The sequence below is a fragment of the Cyprinodon tularosa genome, unplaced genomic scaffold, assembly GCF_016077235.1.
Source record: "Cyprinodon tularosa strain WSP-4 unplaced genomic scaffold, ASM1607723v1 ctg36, whole genome shotgun sequence".
Classification (NCBI taxonomy): Eukaryota; Metazoa; Chordata; class Actinopteri; order Cyprinodontiformes; family Cyprinodontidae; genus Cyprinodon; species Cyprinodon tularosa.
Genome location: NW_024039074.1, coordinates 1118089 through 1142801, shown reverse-complemented (window position 1 = coordinate 1142801; position 24713 = coordinate 1118089). Strand labels below are relative to the sequence as shown.

The window sequence follows — 24713 nt, the reverse complement described above, 5'->3', positions numbered from 1 at the left end:
CAAAAGAAACCTAAACAGCCCACATGACAAGGAAAATAGAGAAATCCAGAAAAGATTTTGGAAAATCAAGTTTCTTTATAGAATAGTCCAATTTAAGGTTCCTTTGAATGAAAATCTAAGATTTATCAGATCTGCCTCACATCATGTGTTTTGAAGGTAAATAATTCACAGTTATTACTGTTTTAGATGCTAAGGGGAGATTGTTAAATCTTGTTTTCTGTTGCTGATATAGACGTCATCAGGACTGATGCCTTTGAAGGAACATACATCACATAAAAGAAACATCAAGGAGCTCCATGAAAGTAGTGGGTGTGGGTCCTGCTGAGTCTTACCTGTGACGAGCTGCGTGAGCAGCTGGTTGTTGCTGTTCACGATATTGACCGAGACGTTTCTGGATGACTGTAGGAACAGCGATCGGCCCTGCGGAGAGATCCACCGTATTACTCATTTAAACATTCAGCCTGGCAGATTTAAAAAGCACAGAGCTGCCAAGCAAAGAAAAGAAACAACAAAAAAAGCAACAGTTGATGAGAAACTCATTTCCTTTCGAGATGAAGGACCTGACAAACCTATGTTTTGAATGAACTTTAAGAGAGATTTGCAAAAAGAGGTAAATTCCCTGCAAAGGTTTCTACATGTAGGGCCTAATTTTCAATAGTATAGATTATATTGAGCACCAAAGTCCTCTTGCAAAAAAAAAAAAAAATAATGCACATTCAATAAATACAGGTAATCTACAACAGTTGCATGTACAAAAGAAAAATAACTACAAAACTGGTTTGGAACACCCTATTTAAATAGGACTACTTCCAAACTGATAGTGACAGTTGAAAGAGGCCTTAAAAGCACTTTCTACTTCTAATCAATTGGGCAAAAAGAGTCAGTCAGTCAGTTAGTCAGTTAGATATTTTATTTAATTATTTAACCAGGACAATCTCATTGAGAATAAACATTTCTTCTCAAGAGCATCCTGGCTAAGACAGGAAGGTGTTAAATTATATGTCAGTTTCACACTGTGAAACACAACTCCAAAAATACCATCATGACAATTTCACACTATAATTAAATTACTCAAGGGAAGCAGTTACAAACGAATGTTTCTTCATCCCTTTTGATCCTTTTAAAAGAGTCTAAAAAGTCCATTGATTCAATTTTAAAGCTTTCCTTAAAAAGAAAGTCTGAAGCCTTTAGACTTCAGGGATGACCAAACAACACAGACATAAAAAGCACAGTGATGAGTCAGGACCCTGAGGCCGGAGGTGAACCTCTCTCTATGCTAAGCTGAATGTAGACCTCAGCAGACTCTGAACTGATGTGTGCATTTACAGTATTTATCCATATTCCAATACTGACTGGCTTAAACAAGACTCTTTCGAGCCTTAAAAGAAACATAAGTCTGAATTCAAAAATACAAAACCTTACTTTACCCGGAGTTGTTTTACCAGCTGCTGAATGTGGAATGTAAACAAGAGTGTACTGTGGATCCTGATTCTGAGATATTTAAATGAGTGAGTTATTCTATATGCATCAGTGGACGAAGTACTCATCACTTGAGTAAAAGTATTGATAATTACAGTCAAATCTTAATCAACTACAAGTAAAAGTTACTTGATCCAACATCTACTCAAATAAAAGTGTGAAATACTCACTTTGGAAAATACTTAAGTATTCACAAGTAAAAATTCAGTTTTGTAATATCAGAAAATTTCTGTATAATTTTCAGGGTAATTTTAAAGAACCGGGAAATTTTAGAGATGTATTGATGATCACCGGATGCATTGATACGTAGAACCACCTGCTACAAAAAAAAAAAAAAAAACGTTATTATTTCCTATTTAAAAACCAAAAAAACAAAAACAAATGGCAACATGCAATCCCATGACAACAACTAATGCCTTGATAAAATTTAAAACTACTAATATCTGCCTGAGTTTTTCACTTTTCTGAAATATCACGCAAATCTGTAAAAACGTGGTGTCCACATTCAATTCTTACGGCTGCAATCTTACATGTTTAAATTACGTTTCAAGAAAAAAAAAACAAAAAAAAAAACCCAGCAACGGCGGATTACAAAACTAAGCTCAGCCAAATGTAGTAATGAAAAACGAAAAAACGAAAAACTCCACTAGAAAGTTCCCCTAGAAATGTAGTGGATTCAAGGTTATACCATAAATATCCCCCCAAAATGAATTACTCAAGTAAAGATACTCAAAAAAAAGTACTTATTCTAGTAAATTTACTTTGTTACTTACCACCACTGTGTATATAAACCATATAATGCAAAGATTTGTGGTAGATTTTGGTAGCTTGGTTTGGAGTTTGGCAACAGTACAAATTTTATCTGGGTATAAGATACATTTTAGGTCATGAAGTATATGTATGGAATAGTGTCAAAAGCTAATTGTAGCTGTGTAATGGTAAGTGAAGGTGAGGATGCAGAGCTATGGAGTATTGCGTCCTCGGCATAGAAATGTGTATAAGCATTTGAAATATTTTGATTAATGATGTTGATGTAAATAAAAACTAGCAGTCCTAAAAGTAATCTTTGAGGTACTCGGCTGTTAATGCTTAGTCTCATGATTCTGGTGCTGATGGCTGGCTTGATGCTCATTTCAATTACCTAGCTCTGCCCTGTTTCTCATCACTTCCAATCTGTTCCACCTGCTCCTGCTTCTGTTTAAAATCCTTGGTCCAAGCCATCAGTGCCAGATTTTTCTTGAGCCTATGGCTTTGAGAGTTCTCTAGCATTTCTTTAGTGTTCTGATTGCCTGATTTTGATCCGTTTCTGTATTTGGACCTTTAAGCCTGCCTGCCTCTGTCTGATCTGTTTGCCTGGCCTTTTTTCTGATCTGGATCTGCTTCTTGACTTCACCGTGTGGATTATCCTGCCTTTACTTTGTCAGCTCGGATCTGGTTTCCTGTCAACTCTGTAGCCTTCTAGGCTTCTGTGTCTGGAACTCTCTGGCAGTGTCTGCTACATCTTGTCAGTCGACCAGCTGGAATCATCCTCGTTTTCTGGGCATGAACTGAACTGTCAAACCAGGTTAGTGACTCACGCGTTCACAATCATCCTCTGTAAGCTTATCATAGTCACTATCCTGTATTTTTCACAGATAGACGTTTCTGCCTCAGAAGCCCTAGCTGCTGCAAACGCTGTCATTGCAGATCCGTTCCGTCATTGTTTGAATATACCCTTTTTAAGTATTCCAGTCTTTCTTGCCTGAATTCTGGTTCCTACATTCTGATTCATAACACTGAGTGCTTCGGAGTTGAAGCCATCAGCCTAAACACAGCAAGTCCATCCATAGAGGTAATTATGAATCAGTTTACAGTATGGTATGAGGGACCACAGGCAGTGAGTCTGTTCCAGGAGTGTGATCAACAGTGTGAAATATTTTAGCTAAATTTATGAAAAAGATGCAAAGGGATGTTTATGGTAAAATTTATATAATTGCCTAATTCTAAGGCTGCCGTGTGCTGTTTTTCTTCATGAACCAGATTCTATGTCAGGTGTAATTTTATTGACCATAAGAATTCTTTTTAACTGACCACTCGCAGAAAAGGGAATCTAGAAGTTTTTCCAGAACAGATAGGAGAATGGTCTGTAATTATATATGGAAGTTGGGTCACTGCCTTTGAACAGAGAACAAACAAAAGTACATTTTCAAATTGGTAGTAGTAAGACCTGAGGCAATAAAACCAGCTGCTAATTTAACGATGTACAGACTGGAATGGACCATTCATTGGTTGTGTAATAAATGATTAAATGTTCTAGTGCTGTGCTTTAGCAGAGGCATTCTAGAGACGTACCAGAATTAGAGCACATGTTGTAGTATTTATGTCAAACACTGAAAATAACCACAGACCAATTTAATTTTATACCTTGGCATGAATGTTTACATAAATAAAGTTTGGTATTATGCTCATTTTGTGCAAATGTTCTCACATGCGATACCAAAGGAAAATGGCAAGCTTCTTCTGTCATGTTTTAACAAAAAGCAGTCCTGTGAAAATCCGCTTCAATTGATAGAGTTGTAACACACCGCATTACACTGCAATATATGTGAAAAAGGATTCGATTACACCATTGATGAAAAACAAAACAAAATGTTGTTCAAAGTTTTTATCTTCTGCTTTTTCTGCTACCTAGTCATATGGGTAGCAGTCTCAGCATAGATGTCCAGGCTTCCCTCAGCCCAGACACCCCCTCTAGCTACTCTGGTGCAAACCTGAGGTACTCCAGGGCCTGCTAGGACACATAATCCTTTCAAATGTGTCCTGGGTCATTCCCTCAGCCTCCTTCGGATGACATCTACCAGGAAAACTTCCAGTAGGAGATGACTGAGCTCCTTATATATTCTTTAACAGAGACAGACTGTGGAGGAAGCTCATTTCAGCCCCTTGTATCCACAATCTTATTATTTTGGACATGACCCAGATTTCATAACCATAGGTGAGGGTAGTATAGTAGTGCAGTCTGACCAGTTAAAAAAGAGCTTCACTGTTTGACTCAGCTGTTGGTTACTTTTACGACTTCTACTTCACTCTGTTACTAGTTCGGAGTAACTACATGACTTCAAACATTTAACATTTAAGTCCGCCTAAAAAAAAGGAGGGCTACTCCGCATATCCCACCAGCATTACACAGATATCAAGGTGACCTGGTGGAAGTCATCCGAGACAAACACCTCAGGATTTATTGTACAAAGGGAAGAGGCGAACCACTTGTTAGAAAGCAGGGCATTCACATTCTGATGTGACATATTGCTTGTTAGATTGTCAGACAGACTATAATTCTCTGCACCTAAGCATGATATTTAAGATCCTGCTCCTTAAAGGAGAAGTTCGGTTTTTTACACTTTAAGCCCATTTTCTGTAGTGTCCAGGATGAAATCGAATGATCGACACCAAAAGTTTGACAATTGCTCCTGTCTCTGCTTTTTGGCTAATTTAGAATCCACCCCTGGCTGCTTTAGAATGGCTTCCATAGAGCATGTCCGATAATGTCCTTAAAACAACCTTAAACGTTCCTGTAGTGTTTTATTTAGCATTTTGTAAATCCCATTGAGTTCTGTTGGAATAGTCAATATTCCCCTGCCACCGGAAACGGAAATGGGGCCTGTTTACACAGTTGTAGTCTTTTCGCTTCACTCTGTACTCCGACGTCGAGGTGCTAACGTCTCTGTTAAACACTTTAAAAAACTCTGAAAATGGAATACGAAAGGTGGATTCTTGATTCTCGACGTCGGAGTACACAGAGTGAAGCGAAAAGACTACAACTGTGTAAACAGGCCCCATTTCCGTTTCCGGTGGCAGGGGAATATTGACTATTCCTACAGAACTCAATGGGATTTACAAAATGCTAAATAAAACACTACAGGAACGTTTTTTCTTCACGAAACTTTTTTTGGAACGTCATTGAACAGCGCTGACGACCCGGTGAGTAGCATATTTTAAAAAAAGAACGTTTAAGGTTGTTTTAAGGACATTATCGGACATGCTCTATGGAAGCCATTCTAAAGCAGCCAGGGGTTGATTCTAAATGAGCCAAAAAGCAGAGACAGGAGCAATTGTCAAACTTTTGGTGTCGATCATTCGATTTCATTATGGACACTACAGAAAATGGGCTTAAAGTGTAAAAAACCGAACTTCTCCTTTAAGAGACAGGTTAAATGCAGAGGACAGATTTTCCAATAGTGGTGCAATTAACAGATATTTAAATGTAATAATATATATATATATATATATATATATATATATATATATATATATATATATATATATATTAGTGTTGTCACGATACTAAACTTTTCAACTCGATACTGATACTAAGTAAAATATTCGATACTCGATACCCTTTTCGATACCGCAAGAATAAAAACAAAGACTCTAAAATTCAACAGTAATATTTTCATTACTAAAAAAAATACAAGAAATAAATAAAAACAATAATAATAATATTTTGAGGTTGTATGCTGTGCAAAATATTAAGCAAGCTTAATAAAAAACTTACAAAATTAAAATTAAGTGTTCCTTCCTTGGCTATGTTTTGCAGATGTTTTTCAGTCTGAAACTGAAAAATGCACAGAATTATTCAATCACACAGTGTTCAGAAAGTACATTTTCAACTATTCTGCACTTTAAATTGCTGTATCGATACTTTTGAAAATGAGTATTGTATCCGGATACAACGTTTCAGTATCGATACTTTTTTGAGTATCGATACTTTTGACAACCCTAATATATATATATATATATATATCAATCATTTGAACCAAACTCTCCAAAAACAACTATTTGATAAAGAGTTGACTTTCTTTGACTTTTCAGATAAATTAATTTGACCAAAATTAAACAGAAACAGCTGCTGTGCTGGTTTGATATTTAAAAAGGAGATTCCTTGATTTTTTGTTGCTACAATCCCATTTCTGAGCCGGGACTGTAACATTCATTACACTAATTTTATTACTGCAGTAAAATTAAAGTTAAAGGCAGAATCATAGCTTTCTTTCAGCGAGAAAATCACTTGGCTTGAAAATTAAAGTGTAGACATTTAACTTGAATAAAAGAACTTCTGTAGGATTGGTTAAACGGATTATTTTAAAATGATCACAGGCTGATGATAAAGCATAGAATATAACCAACAAAAGAGCTTTTGCCGAGGCTATTTCTGTAAAATTCCTCAAACATTTCTTTGGTAAGATAAAAGTTATTCCTAAATGGCAAGAAAGCTCCCTAGGTGAAAAAGTTAAGATAAGTGAGGAGGACTCTAAGAGAGTTAAAGATTGTCTTAAGCAGGAGAGATTGGGGTAACACTCTAAATTGTGAAGCAAACTAGCACATATTTTCTCAAAAGTATTCTTAGTCAATATAAAGATACAAGCACTCTTATCATCTCCCCAAAGTCTGACGGGTTAAAGAAGGTTCACCTCTTTTAGTTTACAAGGTAAAATATATATATATATATATATATATATATATATATATATATATATATATATATATATATATATATATATATATATATATATATATATATATATATATAAATAAATAAATAAATAAAAGAATGACATAAATGAGTAACTCTGAACAAAAAGTAAAGAAAAAAATTACAATACAGAGCAGTTTAGATGGTCATTAAACATTGTAAAAAGCTATAAAAACCAAAATTTATGATAACTGGAAAAAGTTTAATAATCATATCTACATAAATACTCAAAACAATGTAAAGCACAATGATATAAATGTTATATGAAAGGAAGTTGCATATTAGACCAATGAGTATTTGTTTAAAGCTCCTCACTGGTTTTGATTGCAGCTCGTAGCAGAGCTTCTTTTTATTCCAGGCTAGTATGAGAAAGTGGAGAGAAAGTATTTCTCTTTGTTTGCATCTTCAACCCTTCACTGAATGTACATTTTAATGCTCTTTATTCACCTCCATCGGTTGTGCTAACAGAACAGACTTCTCCATCCAATTCCAGTAACTTTATCTTTTTTCTTCAAAATGGTTGTTTTGACAGTAAAATGCTGACTGGTGAGTCTATATTTATATCAGATTGAGTCGTAAAATGGCTATTATGGCAAGTAAACATAACAATAGGGAATAAAAAAATATGAGGATGTAAATAAGGTACATTAAAACGTTTTAATTCTGTGCAACAACTTAATACAGCTAAGTTTATGATCATTAATCAAGTCTAAATCATTGATTTGTTCCTTTTCTCTATTGATTACTAAGTGATTTTTTTGTTTGTTTGCTTCAACTAGTTACGGCTCTTTGAAGCAGTGTTACACCTGCTGTAGCATCAGTTTCAGGCACACCTGCTCACTTAAAAGCCTTCAAACTGAGACGACATTAGAAGTACCCATAAAGGTGATTTATTATTTAGGCTGTGCATCCAAACAGGTCAGGCAATTTTGAAAACCAAAAACTATAATTTTCTGAAACTAAGGCTGTAGAGGAAAACCTTCAAAACACAGGTCTCATGTGTTATTAAAAAAGTCTAAAGCATAGTTAAAGGTACCATTGTGCTCCATTAGGTACAGGTATTTCATCATTAAGTATATGTTTACAATAATCAGTTTGAATTCCTTACAAGTTGTTAAAATAATACAGAAGGAAGAGAAATGTGATGAAGGAGAAATATTTTAATAGTATATGATAATAAAAATATACATTGATTCTGATGCAAGCTGCTTGTCTAAGTTTTTCTTGCTTTTTCTTGAATGGCTCAACAGTTTTTCGAGCTGTTAAAGGTGAATTAGAATTAAAGTTGTTTATGAAATTAAATAAATCTCTCAAAGCAAATATACTGCAATCTCTTCAGTCACCATTTTCACTAGCTGCAAAAACTGTGTACCCGTAATTTTCATGCCAGATTAGAATTTTATAGATTACAACATTGACGTGGAATAAGTGTATGAGAGTTTCAGGCCCCGTCTTGTAAGTACACAAGCTTTATAAATGAGACCCCTGGTGTTTGGTGAATGGTGTAATTCTGTGGCAGTGTCACAGCACCAACAAAGGGCCTGGCATACAGGTGCTGGTCATAAAATTAGAATATCATGAAAAAGTAGATTGATTTCAGTAATTCCATTTAAAAAGTGAAACTTGTATATTATATTCATACATTACATACAAACTCATATATTTCAGATGTTTATTTTGTTTAATTTTGATGATTACAAATGACAACAAAGGAAAATCTCAAATTCATCATATCAGAAAATTAGAATATTACTGAAGACCAATAAAAACAAAGGATTTATAGAAATGTTGGCCAACTGAAAAGTATGAACATGAAAAGTATGAGCATGTACAGCACTCAGTATTTAGTTGGGCCTCCTTTGGCCTGTATTACTGCAGCAATGCGGCGTGGCATGGAGTCGATCAGTCTGTGGCACTGCTCAGGTGTTATGATAGCCCAGGTTGCTCTAATAGTGGCTTTTAGCTCTTCTGAATTGTTGGGTCTGGTGTATTGCATCTTCTTCTTCACAATACCCCATAGATTTTCTATGGGGTTAAGGTCAGGAGAGTTTGCTGGCCAATTAAGAACAGGGATACCATGGTCCTTCAACCAGGTACTGGTAGCTTTGGCACTGTGTGCAGGTGCCAAGTCCTGTTGGAAAATGAAATCTGCATCTCCAAAAAGTTGGTCAGCTGCAGGAAGCATGAAGTGCTCTAAAACTTCCTGGTATGTGGCTGCGTTGACCCTGGACCTCAGAAAACACAATGGACCAACACCAGCAGATGACATGGCACCCCAAACCATCACTGACTGTGGAAACTTTACACTGGACTTCAAGCAACGTGGATGAAGTGCCTCTCTTCTTTTCCTCCAGACTCTGGGACCTTGATTTCCAAAGGAAATGCAAAATTTACTTTCATCAGAGAACATGACTTTGGACCACTCACCAGCAGTCCAGTCCTGTTTCTCTTTAGACGCTTCTGACGCTGTCTGTGGTTCAAGAGTGGCTTGACACAAGGAATGCGACAGCAGAAACCCATGTCTTTCATACGTCTGTGTGTGGTGGTTCTTGAAGCACTCACTCCAGCTGCAGTCCACTCTTTGTGAATCTCCCCCACATTTTTGAATGGGTTTTGTTTCACAATCCTCTCCAGGGTGCGGTTATCTCTCTTGCTTGTACACTTTTTTCGACCACATCTTTTCCTTCCCTTCGCCTCTCTATTAATGTGCTTGGACACTGAGCTCTGTGAACAGCCAGCCTCTTTAGCGATGACCTTTTGTGTCTTGCCCTCCTTGTGCAAGGTGTCGATGGTCGTCTTTTGGACAACTGTCAAGTCAGCAGTCTTCCCCATGATTGTGTAGCCTATAGAACTAGACTGAAAGACCATTTAAAGGCTTTTGCAGGTGGTTTGAGTTAATTAGCTGATTAGAGTGTGGCACCAGGGGCCATCAATTTTGAACCTTTTCACAATATTCTAATTTTCTGATATGATGAATTTGAGATTTTCATTTGTTGTCATTTGTAATCATCAAAATTAAACAAAATAAACATCTGAAATATATGAGTTTGTATGTAATGTATGAATATAATATATAAGTTTCACTTTTTAAATGGAATTACTGAAATCAATCTACTTTTTCATGATATTCTAATTTTATGACCAGCACCTGTATGTACTGCAGTGTCTTTCTTGTTGTTTTATACTGTATGTCTAAAGTGTTTCCCTGTTTACTGTGTTTACCTTCGTATTGAAGTCTATGATAAAAATGTCTGTTATCAGTCATTCAGCAGACAGCTGGGTAACTGCCTCCATGAAGTATTAGGCTAACATGACTTTGATAATCTTTATCAACACTGACACTAAACATTAGTGTTAACAGTTAAAAAAAGATAAACTCTGAAAATGCTTAAGAAAGTCCAAAGAAGAGTTTGAGGGAAATCTGGAGAACAGACTTGTTGAAGCTTTTTCACAGTTCCTTTTCTGTGTTTTTCTTATCCAGCAGTCATTAGCCTGTCTCAGCCCTCCATGATACTTCCTCTTGGGTCATTTAATTGCATTCTGTGTTTCCTGAGGTTTGGAGCTTCAGCCTTTAAGCTGTAAGATCATTATAGTACAAACGTATCTACAAAAAGAAGCAAGTACAGTTACAAAAGTGCAACTTCTGAGTCAAATTCAGCCCAAACTTCCTCATCCTTCAGCCTTTGATAAGTTCTATTTTCCCAGGGTACTTTGAGTGATCTTGAATGCTGACCACGTCGGACTCTCTCTGGTTAATCTTCACGCCTCAGTCAACTTCCTAATTAGAGATAACAGCCTGACCACTGTGCTCCGCTCAGCACAGGAAGGGATTGGCTTTGTCGCCCTGTGTCTGTGTATGTATTACTGATAACTTTAAACTTCTTGAAGTTTCAACAGTAAATATGTCTAATGTTTGATGCATAAACAGGAAAAAGGGGGACAGAGTAGAGCACTAGAAACTTCAGTGGACCTGGAGGACGTTTCATATACATGGTTTACTCTATAAGCTCATGGAGGCAGTGTAAACTCTGAGCTTTTAGTGATTTATTAATTTGGAAAGTTTTCTTAGGATAAAAAAAATTACAAAAAGAATAGAATAGAGAATTCCTTTATAGTCCCACAATGGGTAAATTGTACTGTTACAGCAGCAACAGATTATGGCAAACGTGGTCGAACAAATGTCGACATTGAAAAAAGTGTGTTCAAATAACAGAATAAGTGATTGAGTTAAGAAAAAAAGCTAATGAAATACTGTACTGTACTGAGGTTTTACAATATAAATACTGTGCATTTGGAGAATAACTAATCAATATACAGCTATGGACATTTTTACAGTAATAGTGAAATATATGTGAAAAAATAGCAGCAACACCAGAGACGTGCAAAAATGACAGCAGCGTGTTATTTAACAGACTAAGATAGAAACTGTCCAAAAATGAGCATGATTGTAACATCTTATTGGGGGTTGTTGGAAACAGTGATGGTTATAATGTCTTACAGCTGCTGGGAGGAAGGATCTGTAATAACGCTCCCTGGCTCATTTAGGGTGCACCAGTCTGTCACTGAAGAAGCTCTCTAGTTCAGCAACAGCTTCATGCATGGGGTGGGAAACATTATCTAACAGAGATGTTAATTTAGTCCAGAGGGCATCCACTCACAATATTTTTTTAAAAACGGGAACCCTCTGACTCAAGACACTCTGTTGGTATAGCCTATGGGAGTCTGATGAGCAGATGTTCAGGGTTATCTGTAAAAAGCTTCATTTTATAAAACTTTTTTTTTGTATAACAGATCTAACAGAGGAGTCCCAATAAACAGAACCAGTCCTTTTGAAAATCAGCTTAGAGAACTATTTTAAATTACTGGCTCTGATGATGCTAACCAAGCAAATAATGTAAGAAACACCACACTCTACAGCAGATATTTAATGCATCTTGTTGTGAACACTGAGGGCCTAAGATTCATCGAAATATATTGTGCTCTGTTTCCTGTTGTAGCTTCAGAGTTGTTTCTCTAGGCCAGCTTGTTGCCCAGGTGACCACAGAGGTTTTTATTCTCTTCCACCACCTCCAATTCTTTCCCTCTAATAGAACAGATGTTTTACATGTTTCTGTACATCCTGATATTTATCTTATTTGTGTGGTTCATATTAAAAATGAGATGATTGTTTCCACACCATGTCACAAGCTTAATTATGCAAACAAATTCCCTAATCTTATCAAAACCTTTGTTGATCATTAAATTCAAATCTCTGTTTACATGGGAACTACATAGAATGATGTGTGTGTATACATGTCAGATTAAATCATTTTAGCATGCATGGAAATGTACAATTGTTTAAATAAAATTGCGGGAAAAAATCACGCGGACGATGCACACATAGATTATTTTGCTAAACGATCTGAATGGCTGTGTACAAAGACACCAAGTGGAATACCGATTGGCAAGAACCTCTCTTTCAGAATGAAACTTCTTTTTGATTGGACTGAATCAGATTAAAATCTACAAGATATTTTTACATGCCTTACTAATTTACTACTGGTCATGCATTTGTTGGTTGAATGGTTATGATTATTTAAAACTGGCAGAGAGAGAAATATTTTAGTTTAGACCTTAAAGTTAAACATCCAGTGAGAGTAGTTGACCTGGACCTATAGGTCAATTAGAGAAACTATTCTGCTACAGGGAGTGTCAGACACAAATCAGGTCTAGCTTTGGAATGAATATGGTAACATAACTTTAAGCTCTGGCATTATTTTGCCAGGATACTAATGTCCCAAACTTGATTCTGTCAAGGGTGGAAGGAGGTTGGTTTAGGACCCAAATGCTGAGATACATTTTTGCTGATTTAATCAAAAAAGGGCAAAAGAAACAAAATCCAAGTACAAAATACATGAAACCAAAAAAAAAAAAAAAAAAAAAAACTATGAGAAGTCAGGGAAAAACAAACACATCAGGAGCCAAGTAACAACAAGAAATCAACATTGAGGAAGAGCACAGGAGGTGTATATGTGGGGGACAGAACAAAGAACGGGCTAATCAGCTAATTGGGAGCAGGTGTGGATAGAAGTAACTAGAAGGGAGCTAAGGGAACAAGACTGTCACAATGGGGCAACAAAGAGCAACACATAAAACAAAACAATAATTAAATATAACTAAAAAATAACAACAACAATGACACAAATGTTAAAAGAAACCAATGACCAACTAAAAAGATGACATAAATAATTAAAAACTCAAAAAGAAGCCCAAAACGGGAGACCCATAACATGCAGAAACTAAGAAAAAACATAAATTTTAGAATATTTTCAGAAAACAAATCTTTTTTCTAATAAAGAAGAATGCAATATCTTTATTGCCTTTGTTAGGTTATGTAAACTAAAATTACAGTAATTCAGAGCATATCTAGTACACAGAAATCCTACTGAATACTTGCTGACTTTGAATAAAAGCAGAGATTTTGTCAAAAATGAACATAGTAAATTAAGTATATTCTGTCAAGAGATGTGGTCACATATTGAGGCAGAACAACCAGATTTAGTTACATTTAAATAATTATACATAAAATAAATTAATTAAGAAATTTCTAATTAAATTCAACATGTTTGAATTACAGAAATTGTACACTCAATTAAAATCATGTACCTGGTTTATGGTTCTAAAAGATAATTTCAAGGTTCATCTAGTATGAAGTTTAAATCAATCCGATTTTTATTTTCATAATTGTGACGATACCCTACTATCCAATAGGTGTCTAATTTCCACTATTTGTTTGTTCTGTTCTTTTTCAGGATGCAGGTAGATGGGCTGTGAATTGAAAGCACTTGGTGTCTGATAAATACTGACATCCCTGCTTTATTTGGCCTCCAGACAAGACCGGAACAATCAGTGGCACTACCCGATCCGTCCAGGAAGCACGATCCATCCTGCGCAAATAGATATACATCCGGGTGTCCATAAATAATGTAACTATGGTACTTAACCTACTTATTTCTATCCTTAACTCACTAAAGAATGCTAATACACATCTTTAAAAAAATGTTTTATGTCTTTTGTGAAACAATTTTTATGCTTTTTACATTTTCTTTGTTAAACTGCTACTCTGACATCATCATCAGACAAGCTCAGAGCAGTCCCGCAAAATATGACTAAACCATGTTTATCTGTAGCTTGACGTAGTCCCACTCAATTCTAGTCAGATCTCAAACGTTGTGGTCGGGACTAAGTTCGGAATGGCACCCAGGCTAGTTTATCTGCATTTTAGTTGTTTCTTTCTTTAGATTACGCTCTATATAACATAAGGTTAAAACGAAACGAAAACATAAAACTCTAAAAGACTAGATTCACATTTAAATCCAAAGCTGAAAAAGTTAGCCGCTAGAAGATCCCATTTCCAGGCAGAGAAGAGTTATAAAACATAAAGGATGTTAAGGCATTCATTTTCTCAGGAAATACATTATCAACCTTTAACACATTATATTTTAGTACGTTTACTATTTTTGGGAATGAAAAACGTCATTTAGGTATTTTTAACAAAATAAAATCGAGGACGACCCGGATGTATATCTGGATGCGCACATGAGCTGATGGCGCATGTGCAGAACGGATCGTGCTTCCGGGACGGATCGGGAAATGACAAGCAGCATTGGTCCACACTTCTGACTGGCTGGGCAGTTCTACTATATCATATTTCGGATAAAATAAATAATTCTTTCTATGGCTCTGCTCGTCTGTCTCCCATTTTTGTCAGTGCCTTTGAGTGGGGCGTGAGATAATGAATAATGTAAAATTCTAATTTATGAGTTTTCCCTCATAGCAAAGAAATTCCAGAGTTTGGAGTTTTAATGCAGACAGACTGTGAGGATGAAAACTTTAAATTGTAACCCTTCCAATATTTTCTGTGTGGTCCTATACAAAAAAGGTTTACTATACTTTTCTAAGTTCCTAACTTAAGTGTGCGTACCTTATGGCGCTGACAGCTCATTGCTCATTCGTTAGCTCTCATTACCTGCGGCTGTGCTCATCTCAAGGAGAAGGAGAGCACTCTTTATTTCTGTGACTTTTATTTGAACATTTTCCATCTCTAAGAGAAGAATACACACTGGGAACATTGCTGGCTTACTTTTTTTGTGCTGAATCTCATTTATAAGTTTCATGCATGCAGATATTTTTAATATATCCACTCAAGGTGATTTTTGTTTGTGGACGTTCCTGATCCTTCCCTCTTTGCTATAGACAAATAAAGCCCAGCACGACAGCTCCATGATGGAAGCAGGGAAACAGAGGAGAGGGTTTTATATAAATATTAAATAATAATGAGTTTTTTGAGATGACAGTCTATTTCAAATTTAGCAAACTAAATTTGAACCTATCATCCTCAAAGCAAAATAAAGAATACAAAAAGTCTTTACATTTAACCTTATCCCTATGCACCTGAGTCTGCTTAAGGAACTTTCAATATGATCAAATTTATTGAAAATGCTGAGGAAGTTTTACCACTATTAATGAGAACATTGATGATGGTTTCTTGTATCAAAATCCAATTAATTACCAAAATAAAATAAAAAAATATATATTTTTTTTTTTTAATGTCTGATTTTGATTCTTATTCCGTGCAGCCTTTTCTTGAGCTTTCTTACCTTTTGCAACATGCTTCAGTTGGATAATGCCATATAACTTCACTTGCCTCAGCTGCTTTGACTTCCTTCACCCCTTTTCATTTTTCTATTCTTAGTCTGATTTTATATTCATCTCCCTTCTCACTTTAATAGGAGCAGACATCATCTCCACTTCCAATACTCTTCTGGCAGCAATAAATATGTATATTTTATGAGGGGACTAAAGCCGTTTCCAGCCATCTTTAATGTACCTGCCAGCTAATGCTCTGTATTTATCACATGTTGATAGATATGCTCACATGTTGGCCTGAGTCAAATCAATTCACCAGAACAGGGTGCCAAATTGTGCATGAGGGAGATTATCCATGTTATCTATATCTGCTTCCTGGAGAACTCTGGACTTAATTTCAATTTTGCTGCAAAGATGTTGTGAATGATTTAGTTTCTCTGTCTTATAAGAGTTCCCCGCTCCTCATCTCTCTCTTTCTAATTCAGTCGTCCACCATCTGTCTCCTTGCTTCTGTCTCTATCACCACTTCTTCTTCTCCATTGTTTCTTTACTCCACCCCATTCCCCCTCTGCTCTTCTGTCTCCATCATTTATTCTCTCTCTCAGCTCACGTTAGCTCCTAGACAACAGAGATAAACCGTGCCTCTCCTGCATTATCAATCCGTTCGTCCACTACCCGAACAGAGATTATTACAGAAGAGACAGAAGGACATTGTGCCTCTCTCTTTATCTGCCCCCGATCTCTTCCTTATCTGTTACATCTGAGGTATCACAAGCTCCTCTTGTAGCTGTTCAGCAGGAAGGAAAACTGAAAGAAAGACCCTACAACCACAAATAAAACATCTCTATGCACATCTGTAGAGGCTGGAGCACCTGAGGACAGTGTTGCATTGATCAGACAATGCCAGGAGGTGATATTCAACAGGAAATGCTGTGCCTTGACCTCAGATGGTTGGATTGCTAAATAGCCGGCTTGGATTGAACTGAGTCTGAGGATGCAGGAACATTCTGGGTCTTATCTTTTTATTAAAAGAAATATGAATTTGCCCATCAGTTATATAGGAAAACATCAATATGTTATTATAAACCAAACCACATGCTATTGAATAAGAATCCTTTAATTCACTCGCTTGATATTAAAATCATTAAAGGGCATATTTAATATTGTTTGTATCCATCGTGAAATAATCACACATTCCTCCCACTGGTTTTCATAGCAGGATGCACTCTCCTGGAACAATGAGAGTTGGAGGAGAAGTGTCTTATTACAAAGAAACACCACACTTTACACATTTATTGATACCTGCACTGGGAGCTATGAACACCAAAAAGTTTATATTTTATAATGGGCTGTTTGGTGTTCAATAATTGTTAGGTAATATATTCAAAGTATAATGGACCTGTGTTTGACATGGCATTGTGATGTTTAGTCAGTTCTTCAGTCTAGCAGCAACAGTTACTCACACGGACACACAATGCTTTAGTTTAGCTCTTGCTAAAGGTCTAAGAGCTGAAGAAGCAAACATGAAAAAGAGAGGAAAATAAGGGCAGAGGTCTATCAAAGTGCCATACCTCCTTATTTCCTGGTTACCTTTTTTTATTCATCATACTATCTTCAGAACAGACATGCAGCATCTTGCAGAAAATGCTAAAAGACCTATGCTTCATTTAGAAATACAGTCTGCTCTGTCCCTTCTTGTAGACGGTTATACAGTTGCATTGCCCAGTTTTCTGTCCAGGTGAAAATAAAGGTATTTATGATGTTAAAAGGATGCATCTTGATCCCGTTTCTTCTAAAATCTACAATAATCTTGCTTGTTTTTTTGACATTCAGAATCAGATGATTGTTTCCACACCATGCCACAAAGCGGTTCACCGGCTCTCTGTACTCAGCTTCTTTTCCATCTCTGACGCACCTGATGACTGTTGTCATCTTAGTATTTCTTTAATGCAGCTTTTTCTTTGGGTTGTACTGAATTAATATCAACTTAATAAAGACATAACAACAAAAACATCATTATTTCAGCTGACAGTGCAATCTCTCTTTTTATCTAAAAGTGTGAGTTACTTACTGGACTGGACCGGATTTCTTTGGCATAGAGCGGTTGGAGGAACTCGGAGTCTCCCTCTAGTTTTAGGCCCTTTTCTGTTATTCTCAGGTTGCCCATTCCATCCTGTGAGGAACAAGAGACAATTCTGTTTAGTTCAATTTAACAGTAATCCTTTCCTGAATTATTTTGAAATGTAAAATTTGATATTTAACATAGAAAACTAAGAGACCACTGAAAAAATGCTTTTACATACTTTTGTTATTAAAACTTCAGACTGTGAAAACAAAGAACTACAAACCCTTAATTTTTCAAACCACCTCAACTGTAATTAAAAACATTTGAGGTTATAAGTGTGTAATCTTCATTTTTGCAAAGTTTTGAATATATCATCAGCGACATCTAAACACCAATGAAACGCACGTCAACTCAAGGCACTTGAAATTGAATTTATAATCACCAGTGGTTACTGAAGCCTATAGCTTTATATTGGGCCAACTTGAAATTGTTTACTGCAAGAATGAGAAGAAGTACCACTAACAGGGTTGGAACAAAGAAAGTAGTAAGTGTGGTTTTCCGACCTGAGCCTTTAGAGAGAGAATTGAGATATTTCAATCATCTTATAAACACTTGGATTACTATTACAGGGAGTTAGAAGATGTTTTCTTCAGGTGAAAATAACAATTTGCTGCTTTAATAAATATTTTCACTGCAAAATTTAAACAGCTTTTTCAAAGGCCACCCACAAACCTCCTAAGAGGATCTCCTTTAGTTCATCCTTTGTCAGCCTTATTTTTTTTCTAGCTTCCATTTTGATTAAAAGAAGTATGTAACAACCACATCTAGTCCCTGTCTGGTTGTCACAACTCAACAAAACACAAACAATTGGACTTTCCAACTCCAGCAACTATTGCTTTGCATCCAGCAAAGGTGTCACATCGCTCGTGCCACTGGAATCGCCGAAACAGTGCTTGCGGCAATGCGAGAAATCAGACTTTTGCATCGCTTTGTATTAGACTACATCAATCTTGCAGTGCATCTGATTTAGGGATAACGTAAATTTGTCAATCCTGTCATCAAACACATGTTCAGCACCTTTATTTCTTCACATCACTATTTTTTAGTTCTTTCTTAAAAAATAATACCTTATTATTATTTATTATTGTTCCTACGTTGCTTAGTTTTGCACTGGGTATTGTTCTTTGCGTAAACTTTAAATTCTGCACATACTGATGGAGACTGACTGATGTTGAAGACAATGACTACTCTGCATGGCAGCACCTGCTCAACAATGGTTTGGGAGCTGTAACTAAGCACAGAACCTGCTGTGATTCATGCAAACCTATCATGTTCCACTAAAAAAAACAGATAAAGTCTTATGCATAAGGTATGTTCTGCATCAGACTGTACAGTCAGACCAATCCCTGATCGGCATTTGGAGCAAATAACCTCCCAATCTGGCCCACTTTCTGTTCTGGGTGGCAACCTATAATAATAATAATTTCTCCAAACAATTAAAGCATCTGGACTTGCTTTCAAATTCTCAGTGGGTTTAACAACAAATGCTAACAGCTTGAATTCCTTCAAAGTTTGTGTTTTCTGATTATGGTAATGTTTCCAGACAGAAGACTTTAAGGGGGACAATTCTAGTTTAGCTGAACAAAAACACCAGAACATTCTGCATGCTGTGTTTGGAAAATTACATTTTTGGAGCCCTCAGCAGGGTCTAAAATAATTTCATTCATCTGCATAAATAAGAGAGGAAGAACAGGAAAACTGCAAGTTTATTCACTGAATAGTGAGGTATTTGCAAGATGTCCCAGTTACAGGTAAATGCTACTGACTGAATGGTAATGAGAGGACCTCTGGTGATAGAGAACACACAGAGCAACTTTCTACTAAGATATTGGGATTTTGATATTGCTCGGGGAAAAAAAATAGTGTTATAAAGGACTGAGGAGCAAGTTTAAATAGATCAATTTCCTCCTAGGCTCATTTCCTGTATTCCTCAGACCTTTGATCCCTCAAGTTTTAACCAGTAATCAAAGAAAAAGAGTTCATGACTGACCAAACTTTCAGATTCACTAAGAATGATTTACAAACATCCAGAAAGTCCCCTACCCACCTACGCTACATAAAATTCTGGCACTCTCATGGCAGCAGAGTGGGAAAGTCCTAAAATATTAAACTGTTCCCAGATGGGAATCACAAGCTGCCTTACCGTCATTCCTGCAATTCATTTCCTCCAAAGTTTGATGATGAAAACCAAAGACATGTACATATAGATTACTCGAAAATTCAGTTAAATTAATTAAATGTTGCGGTAACTATCTTTTTTAAACAGGCCTTGTAGCTGTTGATAACTGTAGGCAGGAATCTTCTGTACTGGTCCATCTTGACCTGGATCTGGAGAAACCTCTTTCTAAAGACACTCTGTTTTTGTTTAAAGATCTTCTAGAAAATTATGTTCACTGTTGTCCATAATTTTCTTCACTTTATGAAGAATTCTTCTTGTTGAAATAATCTCCAGATGTACTAGAGTTCCTATAACAGAACTATCCTTCTTAAGTATTTTGTTGAGCTTTTTTAAGTCATTAGCTCCAATGCTGTTACCCCAGCAGAGGATGAAAGAAGAGTTCACTCCACCACAGACTTATAGCAGATATGTAGCATCTTGCTGCAAATGCTGAAGTTTCCTTAGGAAGCACAATCTGCTCCGTCCCTTCCTCTAGGCGACTTCATAGTTGTGTCTCCGTTCTAGTGTGTTGTCCAAATGAACGCCAAGGTGTTTATACTCCAGCAACACCTCAACTTCTTCTCCCACGATTCAGCTTGTTCCCATTTCTTCTGAAATCTACAATCATCTCCCTTGTTTTGTTGACATTCAGGATCAGATGATAGTTTCCACACAATGCCACAAAGCAGTTCACCAGCTCTCTGTACTCAGCTTCTCTTCCATCTTTGATGCACCCAATGATTGCAGAGTCATCTGAGTATTTCTGAAGAATGCGGGACTCTATCTTGTACTTTAAGTCAGAGGTGTACAGACTAAAAAGGAATGGTGTGAGTATTGTCCCCTTTGGTGCTCCTGAGCTGTTGACTACGTACTTAATTCAAAAGTGTATCCGTCAGATTTAAAAACGGTGTCCTTTAATCAAGGCTGTTGTTGATGCCTCCACCTGAATCTTTTCAAGTTTTTGACAGATCAAATGAGGCTGCATCATGTCAAATGCACTGGAGAGATCAAAGAACAGGATCCTCACAGATGCTGTCTGCCTGGTCTAAATGACAGTGGGTTTTTTGGGGCAGGTGTACAATGGGACTCCAACTTTTTTTTTAACTATCCTGACCTTGATATGATTCATGCTGTTATCAGCTCTAGTCTTGACTATTACAATTCGTGCACCATGGCTCAACAGCCACGGTTCACAAGCTCTCTGTACTCAGCTTCTTGGCCATCTTTGATGCACCCAATGACTGCAGAGTCATCCAAGTATCTCTGCAGATGACAGAACTCTGCCTGGTACTGGATTTAGAGGTACTGGATTTGAATTTAGAGGTGCACACAGCTATTGCAGCTCAGTCAGAACTTCCTAATTAATTAGGAAAAAAAAAAGAATCAGGTTTAGAAAGAGAAAGCCCAAACAGAAGACCAGCTCATTTTCAGGATTTGTTACATCACAATAATACACATTTGAGTTGGGGATGGTGAAGCCGTTTTTGGTAACAGTATTTCCAAGCAGAAAAATGAATAAAATCAGGGAACAGATGCTACATCAGTATAAGTTGTTGTTATGTGCTTCGGGCACATTATGATTTTTGTCCATTTCTTTTCTTTGTTTCTTATAAACTTTAGTTGAAGGATCTTTTGTTAATATATTTTGGGATTCTTTTAGCAAGTTAATTATGTTAATTTGTGGTGCTGTCGTCCGCCTATAAATAGGCTGGCCTTCAGCACATTAGGGCGTTCCTTTCCAACCTCGTTTGGACGCCACTTCCCACCTGCTTCATTTGCTCCATCGTGCGCGGTGCGCACTTGTCTTGTCGCTGCGGCCTGCAGCGGACGTTCCAGCCTGCCATATGGTATTTTTGTTAACTTTTTCTTACTTTTTTCTTGAGGTTTTTGGCCTGGCGGGACCGGTAGTCCTGTTTTCGATTTTTCTTTCGCTTAGGTTATTTTTTGCCTTTAGTCCGGTACCAGTAGGGGCTTCGACGGCCCTGTATAGGGTTGGCCCCCTGCTGTACCGTTTTATTCTGTTTGATCGGCCTGCCAGGTCCAACTTTCTGTTGTTACTTTGGGTTTCTTTTTTTATTTTTTTGGGGCACGGGATTTGAGGGCCGTTAACTATTTTTCTCTTCGCAGAACATCTGAAGAAGCCGAACCAAGAACAACTAAAACGGAGAGAATTTATTAATAAAATATCTTTTTTTGAACCCTCATTTTTGTCTCGTGTCCTCAAATATGTTGTGTCCTTGGTGGGCGTAACAGTTGTCCACCTTCAAGTCAAATACCTGGAATTGGTAAGGACACTTAGCCTATGGCGAAAGTGGTCATCATGATAAGAGCTACCTGAATAGTACTTGCAACTAGAAAGGAGCATTATGAGTATTATGTCTCTAAAGGCCATTAATTTAGCATAGAGACCTCCTGATATCCTTAGGGGCCGCTAGGAGCTTTAGCCTTTGCATAAAATAAGGTGCAGGCACATCCAACCTTATTGTCTCACTCTATTGTGTGTGAAACACCAAAATTTACACACCTACCTCCGTTTTGTGTTTTACAATGGAGAGCTTCAGCTGTTTGCAACTTGTATTTTTTTTTTTTTTGGAGTTCTGTGGTCCCATTTTGACCGATGTCAGCTGCAAAATGACATTTATAAGGCTGTCTGGGTTCAACACAGCATTTTCAAACTCCTTTTCTACTCTGAATCGTGTTCTAATTGTTGACCACATGAAAAGCAAAGGGATAGGAGTCAGGAATGGGAGAAAGGAGCTACAATTGGAGGTATTTGGATCAAGCCACAGAAAGAGGAACAGAACGATCTTCTGATGCAGAATGTTTGGGGGCACCATGGTACATTGAAAGGTTTTACTGAGAAGAAAATAAAGAACTTACAAAAACAAATTAGTGCAAAACAGACATGGAAGCAGGAGGCAAAAACAAGGACTGAGTGAGAAACAAAGGTAGACAGAGGTCTTATAAAGAGCAGCAAACAGGTGCAGAAAATAGACTAATGAGCTGACAAAGGGAAATGGGTTAAGCAGATTAAACGGGGAGCTTTAAGGTGAGGGGACCAAAAATTAACAGGACAGACAGTGAGAAACAGGGAAGAAAAACACATTAGGATGTAATAAACAAGATGATAAGACTAAATAAATACTAAATTTGGGGAAGAAACATATAGAATGAAAACTAAAAAACACACAGAAACACAAGCAGATCATAGCAGCCAGAGCCATAAACCTTTTATTTTATGTCTTTTTAATCAATCAAGCAAAAAAAAAAAGAAAGAAAGAAAACAAGTGATGACCAAAGTGTCATTATTGGGAGCAGTCGTAAAGTTTTATTTTATATCATCAGAGTTTATGACATCCTTCACACAAACAAGTTTCCAGAGCTTTTGTAGATGAAACAGGCCCACAGGACCACAGATCCTCCATGGTATTCAAAAGTAAGCATAAGGTGCTTTTTTTTGGGGACGCCTGTCATAAAAATGGTTGCCACTCATTGTTTTTGAATTTTCCAATAAATCTCAAGAAATATTAAACAAATGAGTTGAATCCTATATGGTCTCTCTGGGTATAACATCCAGGCTTCCATATGTTTTACAAACATCTTGTGAGCTTAGTGAACTCCAGTATAGTACAATGACAAGATACCACCCGCAGTAAGTCCAGTAATTGCATTTCCTAAACGCTACACAGTATGCTCTTTGTGGTGTTAAAACAAATGGGAAATAATTGAAACAAAGAGTATTGGAATACAAAGTAAGTAAAGTGCAAAACAAGGTAAAATCCCAGAACTGGGTCAGCAGGTGGCAAGCCATAGTGGTTAAGTTAGGAACTTTCTGCTGATTTAAAAGCCACTGGGCCTGGAGCTATATGGGGATCCCCTACCCCAACATTAGATTGGCCACCTCAGGTGTCCCCTGCGATAACTGACTTGTCACAGCACCAGGTCATTAATTAGTTGGAGCTACATAACAAAAAGGGTTGAAGTCCACCAAACAGAAGGAGTGATAACTTTCCAACAGTTATGAACAAATCATTGAGAAGTAGTTTCAATCAAAAACTGAAAAATAAATATCAAAAAGATTAGATAAAGGAAGGAAGATAAAAACGGAAGTAAAAAAAAACTGGAAAAAAAATAAATGGAAGGAGGAACCAAAAAGATGAAAGATAAGAACAGGCATCCCCAAAGTCGGTCCTTGAGGGAAGCTGTCCTGCAGGTTTTGAGATTTCTTTGCTTCAGCACAGCTGATTCTGATGATTGCAGTACCTCAAAAGCCTGTTAATCAAAGATCAATGTAAATCAACTGCCCTGGAAAAGGAAAACTTCTAAAACCTGCAAGACACTGGCCCTTGAGGACCGACTTTGGTGAGGTGTGAATAAGAAGAATACAATTTGGGGATACAGGGGAATATTATGAGGAGAAGAAACCCATGTAGGGAGAAAGAAACAACAGAATATGATGAATGGACTTTTCAAAGTATGAGCATTGTAGAATGAAAATGAATTAAAATAATTTTAATAGACCAGCCTATTTGACCAAACCATCATTCGCCAAAATCCATACCAGGTGGTAATGCACACCAGTTACTTTTTGCCGGGGCCAAAGAATCAAATTATGAAGAACATACTGGGGAATTCTCATGGTTTGGTTTTAGGGTAAGCTCCAAAATACATACCAAAATATCATCTGCTTTGTGAGTAATAAATTAAATATTTAGAAAATGAATTTGCAAATGATTGTTTGAGGAACAAATTCATTCTTGTTGACTGTGGACCACCCAAGATAGCCTTGAACCACCAATAACACGCCACGC

At 36.9% G+C, this 24713-nt stretch overlaps 1 protein-coding gene across 2 annotated transcripts in view; it reads right to left on the bottom strand.

Moving 5' to 3' along the window:
- The window catches only part of sgcd (sarcoglycan, delta (dystrophin-associated glycoprotein)), a 376854-nt gene that overhangs the window by 67240 nt on the left and 284901 nt on the right, over positions 1-24713 (bottom strand). For both annotated transcript variants that reach the window (XM_038295797.1, XM_038295796.1), the window contains 2 exons: positions 17691-17792; positions 333-420 (listed from right to left, as the gene is read on the bottom strand). In XM_038295797.1, coding sequence (XP_038151725.1) covers positions 333-420; positions 17691-17792 — 190 coding nt within the window. The remainder of the gene's footprint in view (positions 1-332; positions 421-17690; positions 17793-24713) is intronic.